This window comes from Lichenostomus cassidix, chromosome 14 (genome assembly GCF_008360975.1).
Source record: "Lichenostomus cassidix isolate B80296 chromosome 14, HeHo_3.0, whole genome shotgun sequence".
Taxonomy (NCBI): domain Eukaryota; kingdom Metazoa; phylum Chordata; class Aves; order Passeriformes; family Meliphagidae; genus Lichenostomus; species Lichenostomus cassidix.
In genome coordinates, this window is record NC_139495.1 from 13,095,517 (window position 1) to 13,112,543 (window position 17,027).

General features: G+C 42.7%; 1 protein-coding gene across 3 annotated transcripts in view; it reads left to right on the forward strand.

Moving 5' to 3' along the window:
• The window catches only part of GTF3C1 (general transcription factor IIIC subunit 1), a 37,434-nt gene that overhangs the window by 14,303 nt on the left and 6,104 nt on the right, over positions 1-17,027 (forward strand). For all 3 annotated transcript variants that reach the window (XM_085074930.1, XM_085074931.1, XM_085074932.1), the window contains 18 exons: positions 242-508; positions 720-865; positions 1,268-1,365; positions 2,889-2,985; positions 3,709-3,886; positions 4,261-4,396; positions 5,387-5,522; positions 7,282-7,363; positions 7,946-8,131; positions 8,580-8,737; positions 8,823-8,965; positions 9,145-9,226; positions 10,404-10,516; positions 11,438-11,500; positions 12,041-12,134; positions 13,054-13,226; positions 13,752-14,036; positions 16,018-16,271. In XM_085074930.1, coding sequence (XP_084931056.1) covers positions 242-508; positions 720-865; positions 1,268-1,365; positions 2,889-2,985; positions 3,709-3,886; positions 4,261-4,396; positions 5,387-5,522; positions 7,282-7,363; positions 7,946-8,131; positions 8,580-8,737; positions 8,823-8,965; positions 9,145-9,226; positions 10,404-10,516; positions 11,438-11,500; positions 12,041-12,134; positions 13,054-13,226; positions 13,752-14,036; positions 16,018-16,271 — 2,691 coding nt within the window. The remainder of the gene's footprint in view (positions 1-241; positions 509-719; positions 866-1,267; positions 1,366-2,888; positions 2,986-3,708; positions 3,887-4,260; positions 4,397-5,386; positions 5,523-7,281; positions 7,364-7,945; positions 8,132-8,579; positions 8,738-8,822; positions 8,966-9,144; positions 9,227-10,403; positions 10,517-11,437; positions 11,501-12,040; positions 12,135-13,053; positions 13,227-13,751; positions 14,037-16,017; positions 16,272-17,027) is intronic.

Genomic DNA, 17,027 nt, shown 5'->3' on the forward strand with positions numbered 1-17,027 from the left:
AGTGGATTTACATTAAACCAATCTCACCAACCAATGTTTTTTTAGCTGCTTATGTTTTTTTACAATTGTGAACTGGAGCATTTGTATTGACTACTATTTCTTTAATACTTAATGACTTATATTTAGTTTCAACTGCCCATCTTTCCTTCCTGTTTTCTTCACATTAGTTTTGCACAGGGAGCTATTTCTCCTGCTCTAATCCTCTTTTTATTTCTGTTTGGTCCTTAATCTTTCCTCCCAGTTCCAGGACTTGGACGTTCTCTTGGCTTTCTTCCCAAAATGCCCCGTTTAAGAATGGTCCACATGTTCCTCTGGTACTTAATTTATGGCCACCCTTTAAATGAATCACAGCAAAAAGGAGGTGGTGATGGTGAGAAGAAGCAAGGGCTGGATGAGAATGCAGCTATAATTGAAACACAACCAGATGGGACCTTAGAAATTGTGACAACTGCGGTGAATCCTGAGAGCTCTGCACACGAGACTGAAGTAGATCTGCCTAATCAAACAGGTAAGAAGTGCCACATCCTGACTTTAGCCCAGACTTTGCCATGGTTCAACACTGAAAAATGGATCAAAGTCTGTTTCAGAAAGGCTTGAAAATCAATGGTTTAGAGAATTTGCAGGTTATTTTCAGCCTGTGGATTGCCCATGTGTTCTGCTTGAGCAGTGCCAGTGAAAGCCTCGGTGGAGGTGTTGAGTGTGAGTGTTGTTGTTGGCAGTGTACGTGGATGAGGCGTCGTGGATGCGCTACATCCCTCCTCTGCCCGTGCACAGGGAGTTTGGCTTTGGATGGGCTCTCGTCAGTGACATTCTTCTCTGCCTGCCTCTCTCAGTCTTTGTTCAGATCATACAAGTCAGCTACAAGGTACAGTGCGTTTCTGTTTTCCTTCAAAGTCTGCTGATGTCAGCTGTACCTATAGGCTGGAACAAATGTTCCCTTAATCTGTTTTTCACAAAACCAGACCCTGGAGAGGAGAAGAGACACTTCAGTTTTTTACAGAAACAGTAGTTGCCTTCACAGACTCACTGAAAAAAAACGCATAGCCCTGTAATTCTGCAAATTCTTAAACTACTGTTTTGCCAAGAGCTTTTTAAAATCTCACTGAATCTTCTGCCTCATTGATTAACAAGAATAATGTTTAAGCATTTTACAAAAGCAGTAAGGTTTGCTTAGAAAATATTTTAGTAGGCAGTTCTGGTAGCAAAGCTTTATACTTTAGGGGATAGTTACATTTTGCATTTTGATTAACTTCTAAAATAATTCTAGGTGGAAGGTCTGGAAGAGTTTTTAAATGATCCACTAAAAAAGCACACTCTGATCAGATTCCTTCCAAGGCCAGTCCGACAGCAGCTCCTCTACAAAAGGTAAGCAGATGAGTCAAAATCAGTGGCTCTAGAGAGGAACCAGCAGTGGCTGATTGTTTTCTCAGTTATTTCCTGTTTGTGTCAGAGAGAACTTTGGCACTTGAAACAAGGATCATCAATCCTCAAAGGATAGTGTGCCAAACTGTATTTTTCTCTCCCAAATAGAAGGTAATAAGAAACTAATAAACAATATTCATGTATGCTGTCAGGCACTGCTTGAGAGCTGGGAGGTTCTGTCCTTCATAACTCATCAGCAGGATGTTGCTTCTGTATAAAACATACTCCTGACTGCTGCTAAATTCAGAATTTAATAGGGTCTAAGTGTTGCTGTCCTTCATAAATCTTTCCAAAGGTGCTGCATTTCCCAGTTCCTGCCTCTCACACGCACCATTCAGTTTCTCCTCATGCTTTCCATGACATGTTTTGCCATTCCTTATCCAGGAAATGTAAAACTTGAGATTGGACTGAAGGAAAGAAAGCAATTTGAATGTGTGAAATCAAGAGCACCACGTTAGCTTTCCCCAGAAAGTCATTGCTGACAGTTTGTGAATGGTTGGAGGTTTATATGGCATTTTCCAAACCTGCAAATATGTCTTTGGTGAGAGAACAGGGCTGGGCACTAGCAGCTGCCAAGGCTCATGGGGAGCCCAGGTTTGCCATTCCAAACCTCTTGCTAAATCTTAAAAATGAGGAAACTGGATTGATGACATTTTCCGAAATCTGCAGGCTCCATCTGATGGGTTGGTGCAAAATAATATAACACATAACCGAGCTGTCTCTTAACCTCCATTCACTAAAACTTCTAACTGAGCCAAATTTCTAGGCTTGATCTTTCTGACCCCCAGAGAAAACTCCTGCCAAAATCCAACTCACATTTAAGTGCATTTAATTACATCTTAGTGAAGTTGAACGTGGGCAAAGCTAATTTTTTACAAAGTGTCTCAGAAACTAAATCTTGCAGAAGGTTCCTGCAACTGCCAGAATTTTGCCATAGTTGTAGATATGCAGGATTGGAAATGCTGCACTTCTTGCTCTGCCAAAACCTAAAGCAACTGAAAGTAGTTTCTTGGAGCAGTAATTTTCAACAATCTGAACTACAGGAATCATTGCCCAGTTCTCCATACATGTTCTCTACACATGTGAAGGCGTGGATTTAGCAGTCATGTTTTCTTACTCCTGTCTTCTTTACATAGCATGAAATTCTCTGCAGATCTGCTGTTGTTCTGACCGTGTTTCATTCATTTTTACATATGTTATTTCTGAATGATTATCATTTTTGCCAGCAAAAATTTTACGTAGTATTTGGCTAAAATATTTGGTTTGCGATTTGAAGAAAGGAAATTTGGACTTTTGAGGTATTATATGTTTTCCATAGCAAACCAAAGCAAAAATACCACTTCAGAAATTCTACAACTCGGTGGTTTGCTGAAAGTTCAGGTTGCTGCATGAAAAGGTTGTATTTTCTGGTATCATTTCTCCTGTTTTAATGAGTGCTGATTGTAACACTCCTAACATTGCTGCAGGAGGTACATCTTCTCAGTGGTAGAAAACCTTCAAAGATTATGTTACATGGGACTGCTGCAGTTTGGCCCAACAGAGAAGTTTCAAGACAAAGACCAGGTAAAAAAAAAAATTAAAAGCAGTTGCTCTTCATGAATTTTTCAAGATTTGGGGTTCATAATTACCTTAAATGAAGTACTGATGTTTCAGATGCAAGTGCAAACCTCCAGATGCACGTGACAGTGTAAGTTGTGCAGATAATTTTTCAGCTCTTTCTCTGGAAGGGGAGTACCCAAATGTAAAATGCTGAGCACTGCACACAGTAATGATCCAGGAGGTCCCACACTGCAAAGACTTAATGAAAAATGAGTGGGACACCTTCTTTTCCATCAAGGTGTTAAGCTTGGGATGTCTGACACAGAATAAAGGCACTGATCAGAGTAAAATAATGACATTCATATGCATCTTTTTGTAAAGAAAATACCTGCAAAGGAGAAAGCAGACCCAAATTTGTGAGGGTAAGAAAGGTAATTAGGCTCCATCTATTCAAATTCTGAGTGAGGACTTGTAGGAAATAGCCACTCTGTGTGGAAACTTGGAAAATGTCATGTGCACAAGGGCGAAAAGAAACTGTTCTAAATCTAGAAAGGAAATTTTTGGATGGCTGTCCAGGGAGTTTGGGAATACAGTGCAATAGTGTGGGGATGGGTGTGGCCTCTCTCAGAGCAGTGGCTTAAAAACAGCAAAGAGAAACTGTCCAGTCCCAAATCAGCTGCTGTGTCCTGCTAGTGCGGCAGTTTCACTGATGTTTGCCTCCAGCCTGAGCTGTGCTGTGTCTGCCAGGTGTTTGTGTACATGAAGAGGAATGCAGTGATTGTGGACACCACCATCTGTGACCTGCACTACAACCTGGCGCAGAGCAGCCGCCCCTTCGAGCGGCGCTGCTACGTCCTCAACACCCTGCAGGACGTGGAGAACTTCTGGTTTGACCTGCAGTGTGTCTGCCTCAACACACCCCTAGGTATGGCACACTTGTTCCTTCTGAGCACACCACAGGTCCTTCTCCTTTGCTGAAACTTAAGCCAGGCTCCCCAGTTTGTCGCTTCCAGTGGTTTGGAAAGTTGCCCTGTGCATAAAAAAAAAAAAGCTGGGAGCTGTGTCCCTATAATTTTGGGAAGTTGTGATGCACTTCAAATTGTCAGAGTAGTGTTCATGGCAAAGCACTGCTGCCCTGCTAGAGGTTAATAGCCTTTCTCTGCAAGAAGGAAGTATGTATTGAGAAAGGCTAAAAATGTTAGAACTGTTGGGGAGCAGTAGTTTGCCAGAGCAGGGTGGATTGAAATGGGCTGAATTCTGACTTGTCATGCTGAGAGTGAAACCCCTTTGTGTATTCAGGAGTTGTCCGCTGTCCTCGGACAAAGAAGAGCAACCTTCCAGAGGAGGAGACTGCTCTGGATGTGGAAAAGGAGCAGGAGTCAGCAGTAAACAAGCACAACCTGGAAAGAAAGTGTGCCATGCTGGAATACACCACGTAGGTCACCTTGGCCCCTGCTTGGCTGCTTGAACAGAGCAGGCAAGAACTGTTCTGGGGCTGAGCATGTTACTCAATAGCAACAGCCCTTAAGATGTGAGCATCTCAGTTGGGTGTTCTGTGGAGTTCAGAGGTGAACTGATTCAAAGGACATGCAGTTCTGTTTCATGTTCCCAATAACTTGTCTGCCAAGCAGGTTGTTATGCTGGAGGGATGGGATAAACAGGTTGGGATTCCTTCCAGAGTAGTACAGATGTGTGTTGCAAGAGTCCTGGGGAAGGCAGAGCTGAGAGAGAGAGAATACTTCCCAAGTACGGTGAATGCAAGAACTAATAAAGGTTCCATCATGGTATCTCAAGTAGCTTCAGGAGCTCCCCAGTGTCACGTTCTGAATCAAATCCTGTCCCTTTGTGCTGCACTTGGCTTTGATTGGTTGCAGATTAATTTCTAATGTTGTGCACTGTGATCTGGAGGTGATCTCTGGAGTATTTCATCTTCTGCCTAATGACACCCAGAATACCTGGGAGGGTTCTGTGCTCACAGCCTGTGACAGCCATGCAGAACAGCTAAACATTTTATATTGTGTTGTGCACTGTGGTTTAGCTCTGCCACTATTCTATTCTGTTTCAATAAATAGTCTGTTTTAAAGTATTTTCAGTTAGTTCAGTGTTGCAGGTAGATATACCAAGTTATCTTAAAAAAAAAATGAAATTGAGGGACCCAGTGCCACTGATCTTTGCTTGAACTTCTGCATATGGTCTCTTTGTATGGCAGTAAATCTTTTAAATTGGATATCTGGTATTTACTTGCAGTTAGGCTGGAGATGACTGCAGCATCTTTAATGTCCAGAAACAGTTTTGGGATGTAACTGATGGTGTAACATTACTCCCTAAATTGGGAGGGCAAGGGAGAGTTTCACACACACTTAAGAGCACTGAGAAGGCACCTGTACAAAATAATTATTATGGGTTTTGTTCCTCTTGCTGGCAGAGGCAGCAGAGAGGTGGTTGATGATGGATCCATCCCTGGAGATGGCTTGGGAGCTGCAGGTCTGGATTCCAGCTTTTATGGGCATCTGAAACGCAATTGGATCTGGACAAGCTACATCATCAATAAGACCAGGAAGGTGGGTATTTTAAAACTTACGTATTGTAATGGCTTCTCCAAATTTTAATGTTCTTAAGGTTGAGATAGTGACACCAAGTTCTTACTGTTTGCACACTCTCGGTAAGGGTTTACATCACTGGGAAGAAATGGATGCCAGATGTTCACAAATCTTGGTGCTGAAGTGAATGAAAGAATTGGACATAGATTTTATCTGAAAATTGAATTTTGACAGTAAATTTGTTAGTACATCCCCCAAAGGAGAAGTACTTCCTTGAGCAAGCAGTTCACATGACTCAGTGGTACTTCTTGCCTTTCTGGAATGTAGAATTTGTCAGACAAAAAGCAAAACATCCAGAACAAGGAAATGCACAAGAAAAAAAAAAAGCCAAAAATAAAAATAGGGAGCCCAAAATATGCAAACCAGAATTCTGGCTAACATCCTGTCTCTGATGGCAGGGTGTAAGAGCAAGGGGTATTTCCTCAGGATACTCTCCCAGCTGTCTGCAAGTTTGGCTCAAGGCCATTCTGAATCTGGGGCTGATGTTTCAAAGCAGTCATAGCTTTTTTATTCTAGCGTTAATTTGTCTGGTTTTTGAGCAGATGGAAATCTTTACTATCCCCAACCTCCTGTAGCAAAGTGTTTCAAATTCCTGTTATGTGTCACCACTTCCTTTTGATGCCTTAAGCTCCCCAATAATTGTAGAACTAAGGGAACCTGTGAAAAATAAATTCTCCATTATTCTTGCTGTTTCACTTGATTTTTATAAACATCTCTCATGTTTCTTACTATCCTCTCCTTTTCTTAAGACTGACATCTACCATTCCCAGCATGGAACTGTCCTGTCTTTAATCATTCTTGTTGCCTTTATTTTAACCTATGAGAGTTCTACTCTATGCTTTTTAAGGTGGAAATACAATCTGAGAGTGCTTTCAGGTTGTGGCCAAACATAGATTTTTACAGCTGCACAGTGTTGCTTTTCCTCCCTAAGAATTCCATACATTTCCTTTGTTTTATCACCATTACCAGGCATTGAACAGGACTTTGACAGAACTGCTTGTAATCACCCTCCTCTAAGCAATGGTCAAATCAGAGCCTATTAGTGTGTGTAGAATTAGAGTTGCTAATTTATTTCCCTCAGGCAGGATCATTTCTCTCTTAATTTTGTCTGCTGTTCAGTGACCTCACTGTTGAGCACTAACACAACCTCCAGCAGTTCTTCAGTCTCTGCTTTCCTCCTCCATGTCTGTGAGCAACTTGTGCCCCCAGTGAGCTCCACACAAGAGAAATGGGTTTTGCAGAGAATGGCAAAACTCCCAATACATTGCAGTTGGTTCAGGCTCATATTTAGGATGGGCAGAATGTGCTATAGGAAGCATTTTCTCAGTGGTTGTATCTGTATTTTGGTTTTGTGCTTTTTAGAAGTTCCTTTGGAATGTAAAATGCATTGAAAAAACACTGTTTTACAGCAAATTCGGCTCAGCCTCTGTAGCAATGAAAGAATTGAGCATTTCTTTTCCAGTAATTACTGCTTTTGAACTTGAGGAGCTTTCTAACCTTCACAATCGAGTGGTCATTCCAGTGTGATTTAAGAAAATCTCTGGAGCCATTCTAATGTGTGGTAGTAATAAGACAAATGAGTTCTTCATTGTAGCCAGAGATCTTTTCCTTTAAACTGAAAATTTATTTCTGACACTACTCAAAGATTATAAATTAGATTGTTGTTAAAACCAGTGCACTCCTTTTGCATGTCACCTTTTTTAAAGCTGTGTTGTCTCAGGAAAATACAGGTTCTGAAAATGGACTGACAGCGAGACTCCAAACATTCCTAACCAAACACCCCCTGCCACTCAGCACTGCAGGTGAGGCCTGAGACTGTGCCACAGCTCTGTTCTTGTCTCCTTCCAGTAATCTGGGATGCTTCTGGGGCAGTAAAACAGATAAATGATTTCATTCCCTATTACTGGCTATATGGAACAATAATTTTTTATCTAGTATTGATGACATGGGTTGGTCCTGTCTCCTTACAATGATCTAGGATGCTTCTGGGGCTGTAAAATAGATGTGTAAATAACTTCTTATAGAACAATCATTTGTATCCTTTGTAATATCTGATGTGCAGTTTACAGAAAGTCCAGAGGGACCAATGTTTTGTATCACTGTTATCCAGCCTAATGTTTGAGCTAAGGAGGAGAAAATGCTACAGGTTGAATGTAAAACCTCAGCTCTGTTCCCTTGTGTTTGTGCACTGTAAACTAGACTTAATTACTTGATGATTCCTCATTAATATGGAAATTTATTCTGTGAGCTGCTGAGAAGGGGCATGAGATGACAGGACTAACAAAGCAATTTTGAGAAGGCATTCGTCATTTGGTCTTTATACTTTAACATTGTAGATTGTCATTGCTTTAAAGCTCCACTGCTGTAAATATGTGTCATTTCAGGTAACAAAATTAATATTTTGGGAGAAGCAAAGGTAGGATCAGAAACACTTACCCACAAAGGGGAATGTATTGAAATAACTAAAGAACCAACCCAGGATCGAACAAAACGAGTGAGGGGTGGAAAAAGCCAGAAGAGGAAGAGGCTTAGGAAAGATGTTGGAAAGAAAACAAAGAAGAAAAAGAAAGGTAAGAAACAGGAACAAGCAGCATTCTTCACTATGCCTAGGCCTGCTGGAAGCTGCTTTGGAAAAGGGGGTGTGGGGCAGCAGCAGCACGCAGTGCCCATGAGCTGTGTGTGAGGCACAGCTGCATGCTGGGCTCTGCAAGCTGTAGGGATCCTCATGGTGTCTGTGCCAGAGCAGCTCCCTGCAATTCACCATCAGCTCTTGATAGCTGGCATAAAGATTCCTCGTGGAATGATGCTCTAGGTTGTCAGTTTGCCAATTAAAGTGCTTGTTTTCTCCTGCCTGGGAGAGGAATTAGTGCATTTCGCTTTCTGGACTGCAACTTCCTTCCCTGCTCTTGTCTCTCATTCTTACAAACCTGAACTGGTGCTGAGTCTGTTATAGAAGTTAATCAGAATACACAGTGCTGAGGTCAATGTCTCCTTTGTTTTCCCCCCTGGCTCTGTCAGAAGAGGATTGTGTAGAGAAAAGCAAGCGGCTGCGCTACCACGACAAGGCTGACCAGAGTGCCCTGCTGAGGATGACGCGGCTGCGGGTGACCTGGACAGTGCAGGAGGACAGCCTGCTGATGCTGTGCAGGATTGCCAGCCACGTGCTCAACGCCAAGGTGCTGCACACACCTTGTCCTGCCCTCACCACTGTGGGCACAGCACAGGGAGCTTCAGCTGCAGCTGTTTCTGTTGCTCCCCCAGGTGAAAGGGCCCTTTGTGCCCTGGCAGGTGGTGAGGGACCTCATGCACTCCAGCTTCGAGGAGTCCCTGGATAAAACCTCCCATTCCGTGGGACGGAGAGCCCGATACATCGTCAGGAACCCACAGACCTATCTCAATTATAAGTAAGAAGTTTTCTGTGTTCTAGAAATAGGCTAAATTCTCCTGAAGGGACATGGTCCTCCTATGTCTTTCTCTTGCTTGATGTGACATAAATTTCCTCTCATTTGCCCCCTGCTGCTGTCAGATCTGCATTGAGCTAAATTTCAGCTCTGAGCAGCACCTTCAATTGTATCTGTTGCAGAGTTTGCCTTGCTGAGGTTTACCAAGATAAAGCCCTCATCGATGATTTCATGAATAGAGAAAATAATTATGAAGATCCACAGGTAGGAGGAAAGTATTCCAAGAGTTCATAGAGTACTTTACTCTGTTTGGATTACTGAGTACTTGCGCTGTTTGAATTACTGTGATTTCATCCTTTTTCTCTCTCTTGAACCCTCAGCTATTTTAAAAACAGCATCACTGTAAAAAATGCAGCATCATTGCTGGTTTGGGAGCAGAGTGGACACAGGGCAGCTTTCCAAAGGCACATAAACAGCCTCCTGTGCAACAGCCATTGTGTTTTCAATGTGCTTGTTTATAAACAGCCGTGACTAAACATCTCTGTCTCTGATTCTTCTTTTATCCTTTCAGCCTTATTGTTATCTGAGCAAGAAAACATTTTGGCTCTGTAATTTCTGATTTTTTATTCCAGTTGTGTGTTGAAATGTCATCTTAGCTTCTGTGGATGAGCGCAGAAACACAGGCAAATTTTATAAGACTTGCTTTGAGCAGCCAAAAGATTTTATCCCTTTTTTTTTTCATTTAAATGAAATCATAATTTCAAATGAACCATAATTTCAAATTGAAAAGTTGTTTACACTTTCAATGCAAACAATTCCATTTTGAATTTCAGAATTTTTTCAGAACTGTGACAGTGTCACAGCAAGATCATTTTTATCCAGGAATGACAATTCATACCATTGTCAGAAAAGCCCATCAGTTCTGTTGTTGGATTCATGTTGCTTAAAAGCAGAGGGAATAGCTCACTGATGAGCCATCACTGAAATAAATAAATGTGTCTCCATCCCAAAGTCTGTCTTTGGAAGCAAATAAAAACTTGTTTCCAGAGAACATTCCTGTCATGTAATAGGTGTTCTCCAAGCCATGATTGTGCAAATAGACTTAATGGAGAGCATAGAAAAGCCTGAAGGGCCTGAGCAGAAGCTTAAGCATAGCTCTAGCAAGAGATCTTGCTGTTAATTCAGGAAATTGTCTCAGAACATATGTTCATGGTGCTTGGCTTGTAGCTGTGAGTTGTTACAGATGGAACCTGCAACTGTTCACTGAATCAGCAAACACAAACGGCATGAGCTTTTCCCTGCCTTCCCTGGGCTGCTTCTGACTTCATCATTCAAACCCAGCTCTTTCTACAAGAATTTCTAAGAACACTTTAAAAGCAGAGGGTTTTTTCCCACTCTAAGAAATTGAGGTTAATGACATTTCTGTCTCCTCTTTTCTAAGGTTTGTGCAAAGGAGTTTAAAGAGTTTGTGGAGAGACTGAAAGAGAAATTCAGTTCAACCCTGGGGAATCCCAAACTGGAGATTCCTGACACTTTGGAGGAACTCTTTTCCAGGTATTTTAATTATGGTGCTTTTGGCAGCGCACATGGGCTGAGGCAGTGAGGGGACAGCAATTCTCAGCAGATCTCTACTGGGCATGATTTACAGCCTCTCTTCTTGTACTCTGTATCAAAAGAAGTTTGCAAGCAGTGTTTCTCTCATATCCACACTTCCTAAATACATGGAAGGGATTTTCAGTTGTTAGACTAGTTTGCTGATTTGAAATCATTCTTATTGCTGAATAAGATTTTCAAACCAGAAATTCACAATATCAAATTTTCCTAAATTGTCATATCCTCAACTTTGCTGTTAGAGATGTTGCTACTCAGGTGTAACATTTCATTGCAATAAAAATTTAGAATTTTCCAGGTTAACTGGCCCCCTTTTCTATCACAATTTGTAGCTGGTTGCTCAGCTGAATCACCTCAGTGCTGCTAACACTATTGATAAGGAAGAGCACTCAGCCTTGTACAGCATTCTCCAGCTCCAGATCGTTAAACTTTTTCATGATGAATAACACTCGAAGAGCAGTGTGGAAAAATTGTGTCTCAGACCATTTTATGATAATAAATTTAGCACCTTTGTAATTTTTCTTCTTTTGGGAAGAGCTGTGCATTACAGCAAAAGTGCTGCTGATGGTAACTGCAAGTCCAAAACCTCAATAAAATGACAAATCCTTTCAGTGCTGGACTGTCTCCTGTCCATTGTTTTATCCCCTTGCCAACAGATATTTTAGTGGAGATTGATCTGGACAGTTCTTTACTGACTGACCCTTGTGCTGGGGGCTGCTGGAGCAGACAGTCCCCTGGGCTGGTCCAGCATTTGCCTCATTAGCAGTCGTGCTCATCAGCCTCTGGGCTTCATGGCTGATAGAAAATCACAGCAAATCAGAGAAAATCTGGTTCCAGTGTCCTTCTTTCCCTTCCCTTAACTAGATTCCGAGTGCTGGCAATTGGAGAAGACACAAATCAAGGCACAAAAGAGGATAATCTGAGCAGGTGAGTAGCAGTAGCATCATTTTCCTCATTAGGACTCCCAGGCCACATCAGCCCCTCACATCTTTGGAAGTCATACAAAGAGTGTCCTAATTCAGTGTTTTCATCTGATAGTTGCACTGTATCAATTTATTAACAGAAAAATACTTTTAACAAGACTGTAGGGACCTCTGACATGGATTTGGTGGATAAAGTAACAATAGCAATGACCTCAAAATGATACTCTGTTACCACTGGACAACAGTGTATGTTTTCTGTGTGGGTGCTGTATCTTAAGAGGAGGAGATGTTATCAGAGAGAACTTGGTTTTGTGTCAAATTATCTGGACTGATGCAAAAATTCAGGGTGGAAAGTCAGGGGAAATGTAACAGGTTCCTTTACATGAATGCTCCTCAGCTGTAGGATGTCGTGCCTTTATGATTCTATTTCAGGAGCAGGTGGTTGAGTTTGAAGATTTTTGTGCTGCTTTAATAGGTACTTCATGTTCAAAAATCACCAGGAATGAATGTTTTTCTCTTCTTTTTTTTTTCTTTTTCCTTTCAGTATTTATGATATTCATTTTCTGGTGCTGCAGAATCTGATTCAGAGCACACTGGCACTCTCAGATAACCAGATGGAATCTTGCCAGTCATTTCAGGTACAGTGTCTGGACCAAACTTTACTGCTCATAGAATCATGGAATTGTTTAGGTTGGAAAAGACCTTTAACCGTCAGCCCGGTACTGCCAAGGCCACCACTGAGGCCTGTCCCCAAGTGCCACGTCCACATGTGGTCACACATCCCTAAAATTTCTCCTCCCTCCCTTGGTACATTTCTTTTCCCAATTGGAGAAAAGAAACCCAGAAACTGGAATTTGTATCCGTTCTGTGGGGAGTATTCTTGATTGCTGTTAGGAAATTAGATATTCTAGGAAGATGTTCAGTTTGTTTTTTTCTCTCTGAGGATGAGATTGCAAGATGTGAGGATGTGAGGTTGCAGCAACCCCCCAAAACCATATGAAATAAGCTCCACATCACTTCCAATGGGTCAAACTGTACCATGATTCAGTTCCCACTTGAGCAGCTGGAACGTTCTGGAGGAGATAGCACAAAAACAACCTTACAACCCAGCTGACACTGCTGTTGGGGGCTTCTCCTTCAGCGTTGGGGACTACAAAAAGAGATCAGTCAAGTGCTTAAATAAGGTCAGCAGTTCAAAGGGAGTTTAACAGCTCACAAGCAAGAGCTGAGCCTGGAAATCCAAGCTCACAGAACCACATGTTCCCGCTGAAATGAGGGAAGAATCTCCCAAAATGTGTGGCAGAGGAGCATTTTTCACATCTATAATTCCAGTGGGAGCCTGATCCCATTTTGAATATCAAGTGTTCTGTAGTATTTAGTTAATTTAATTGGCATTTACTGTGAGAAGCCTGCAAGGCCATAAAAGGAAGAGAGGAGCAGTTAAGTGAATTTATATGGATCATTTCCATCCTGGCTAGTGGCTCCCCGTGCAGCCAGTGAGTGTGAGCTGCAGCAGGTGAGTGTGGCAGTGCTCTCACCAGGCAGGGTGTGTTGCAGACATTCCGGCTGTACCAGGAGTACAGGGATGACATCCTGGTGAAGGCTTTCCTGGAGTGCCAGAAGCGAGGCCTGGTGAACCGGCGCAGGGTGAACCACACGCTGGGGCCCAAGAAGAGCCGCGCGCTGCCCTTCGTGCCAATGTCCTACCATCTGTCCCAGAGCTACTACAGGTGGGTGCCACAGAGGGCACTGCTGGCCTTAGAGCACAAGAGAAAAAATCTATCCAAGCGTGGAGTGGAGGTGACAACACATGAGAAGTGTCCAGAGCAAAGAACCTTCACGGTGAAGGTGACATCTGTCTGTCGGTCCTTAAGTGGGGAGCAGTCAGGGCAGGGAGGGAGTAGAGCCAGGTGTGCTGGGCAGGACTTTAGAGACACATGGTGAGGGGAGGAGAGGCAGCATCACAGCTCCAGGTGTGGTGGGAAGATTTCTGCAGCACTCCATTGCTTCCTGGTTTTTTTTCATACCTTTGCTTTTTATTTGCTAAATGCTACCTGACCTTTACTCAGTGCATGAACACCTAATGTTCTGGAAATAGTAAAAGGACTGTGAAAGCAGCTGTGGAAGGTACTTGGTCACCAGCTCTAGCATGAAACTTCAACTCTTAGACTCCTTTGTGCTACCATAAGTCTAAAACTCATTCTCAGGAAGAGCAGATTTTGAAGGATTTATGTTTCTTTGTGGTTTTTGTGCAGAGTTTTTACATGGCGATTCCCCAGCACCATTTGTACAGAGTCCTTCCAGTTCCTGGAGAAGCTCAAGGATGCTGAGAAATCAGACCAGCCACACAACTTCTCATTTAAAGATGAAGAAAATGCATCATCAGAAGGCATGGTGGCATTTCCCATGGATGGCCCTGGTGGCCAGTGTGTGGCCATGCTTTCCCTGTTCTCCCTGGGACTGGTGGCTGTGAATGTGAAAATCCCAGAGCAGATCATCGTGGTGGACAGCTCTATGGTGGAAAATGAAGTGATAAAAAGGTAAATGCTGTAATTTCTATTAGGAAATACACTTTGGGGGTAACTTGGATGAAATTGGACAGGAATTAGCGTTTCCTGCACTGCACAGTGGCATTTTTACTGTGCTATTGTTTAGATTTTGATTTCTGAGGAGGTGCTCTGAAGACTTAATGGCACTTTAGTTAGTGCCTGTCATTATAGCCCTGGGCTGCATTTGTCTCCACATGTGACATTTCAATTGCTTGGCACTTCAGTGCCATCAGAGCTGACATGGAAAGGAGCTGGGTGCTACAGGAGCATTTTCATCAACATTGTGCCTTGCCGTGTCACAGAGTGAGAGGGGCTGGTAACGAGGTTTCAGCTTTATCAGTGAAACCTCTCACCACAGCAGTGCTTCTGTGCACTGTCTCCTCTTGGATTTAATTTTTCTGTAAGCCTGCAGTAATGGCATAAACTGAAATTGTCCCCAGGCAGTGTGAGCCTGTGAGCCCTTATCCTTATAGTCATTATGTGCTTTCTTAAAAGTGCAGCTGAAATCTCAGTAATTTAACCTGCTGCTTCCTATTGTATATACACATAGAAAATACTTTGTTCTCTTTCTCTGTAGAGCAGCTTAATGCCTATTAGAGGATTGTTATTGTAGTCTGTCTCCCATTACATGCTGTTCTTTAAAATGAGCAGCTTCAGTTCCTTCACTTTATTCATGTTATCCAGAGCTTTGTCTTTCTCATTATTTTCTTCTGCACTGAACTGTGGTGTCAAAAAACAAATGCCATGCTCTTGCTGGCAGTTATGTGCCAATTCCATCCTGTTATATAGGTGGAGCACCTGCTGATGCATCCCAGGATGCTGATGCCTTGCCAAAAAACAGCAGCCAAGCCCCCCCAGTGCAGGGGTCCATGTACAGCTTAGGATTCTTGTGACTCACTCTAACAAGCTTCTTTTCCTTAATCTGGTAAATTGTTTCCTCTTGGTGTGGAGGGACAGATGCAGAGTACTGTAATATAAATAACATGCATTTGTCATAGGGAATTGCTCCCTGCTCTTTTCCAGGCTGACTCTCCAGTGTGCTGGAGATGTTCTGAATGCAAATCCCAGCTTCTCACACACTTGCAGTGTCCCCAGTTGGGTGATCCAGTGTACACTGAATGAGCCATTTTATCACCCAGGGCATTAACAAAAATACACTGAGCCCTGGACTGGTCCCACTGCTGAGTAGGGGCATCTTGAGTTGTGTACTCAGTGCTTTTTCTAAATGGTGTATTTATTTTTGGGTTTAAATATCTTTTAAAAGAAAGTACTTAAGGTCTAACTCATCTTAGAAAAGGTTGGAAGGAACCTTCCATTGTTGCTGCCATAACCTGCTTAAAACAGAGGCAACTTCAGAGTTAGACCAGGTTGTTCAGAGCCTTCAGCTTTATCCATAGTGGCTCTTGTCATGTCCCGGAAATAAATAGTGTTGGTTTGACTAAGTTTGTTTCTGGGAAATTCATCCTGGCTGCTACTATTCTTTTCTTTACGTAGAGGATGTCTGCAGTTTGTTTTTTTGGTGGTTTTTTAATTATTGTTTTTTAAAGTAACTGAAATCTTTGGTCTGTAACTCTCTCTCCTCCTTTTCACCCTTAAAAATAAACACTGTCTGCCCTATACTGCAATATCCCTCATGCTCTCAGTGTCTAACAGATGTTCCCTCAAGATGAAGTGTCTGCTGAACCAGAGAGCTTCAGCACTGGAAGCTGAGATATTTTGGGTTCATTTCAACACATTTGCAAAAAAAGAGAGAGTTTCCTTTCCCAGGGAGCTTTAGTTTATTTCCTTTTCTGTAGTTCTTGTTCTCAGTGCTTTAAATCAGCCTGGTGTGGACATTGCCCCAGCTGTCCATGGCTAAAGCAGAGTGCAGGATCACCATGTCCTTGCTCTGCTCAGTGTAAGAAGCCACTTTCTTCTCTTGGGAAAAAACCCAACAAACAAATAAAACCCCAACCACCTGTGTTTGCTGTAGCTTGGGAAAAGAAGGACTTGAGGATGACGATGACGACGATGATGACTTGGAGGAGAGCTCTGGAGGGAAACGCAGAATCGAAGTGAAACCTCGTCAAGCCTCTCACACCAATTATTTACTGATGAGAGGCTACTACTCCCCTGGCATCGTCAGCACACGCAACCTGAGCCCCAGTGACAACATCGTGGTCAACTCCTGCCAGGTGAAGGTCAGGCTCAGATGTACTCCCATCCCAGGAAGGCTCAGCTCTCCAGGTTAGTTCTGTTGGTCTCAAGTGCACACAAGTGGCTTGGAGCAGGAGAGGTGGTGACCTCACCTGCTGAGGAACTGATTTAAACCAAGCCCCTTAACAGGAACATTCTGTTTTCATTACACATCCAGTATGTAAGGCTTTCTTTCCTGACTTAAAACAGATGGCTGACTTACCTCTTGTTGGTAACAAGGCCTTGCCTCTATTTCATGTTGTGTTAAACTGTTAATGCAGTCTGTCCTCTGCTCTGTTACCCTTCTCCGGGAGGTTTTTCAGTCCCTTCAACAACTTAAAATACTATATGATAAATAATTAAATATAAAATACCACAGCCAAGCTTTCCCTTCTGTAAAGAGAAAATCTTTCAGAGTTCCTTGAATGGAAATTCTCATTTAAGTTGTCTCATGCAATTACCCAAAATAGTGGTGTCCAATGTCTGGCCTCTTACCTCAGTAATTTAAATTTCAGCTGTAATGTAAATGCATCCAGAGCCTTGAGCCCTTCAGCTGAAATGGTCTAGTGCTGCCCCTGCCCATTTCCACTGCTCTTGTGGCAGAAGTAAAACAAATTCTTTCTCCTGTGTCTGCTGCCTCTCATGCCCTCCAGCTGTACTGAGCTGACTGCTCATTACAGCTGATACCATTTTCCCTTGGCAGCTGCCCTGAGTGTTCCAGAGGCAAATGTGGAGCAGCCTGAGGGTAAACGGGAAGGGAGCAGGAAGAGCAGTGCCAGAGCTGCCCCCTCATCAGCCAGGTTCCAT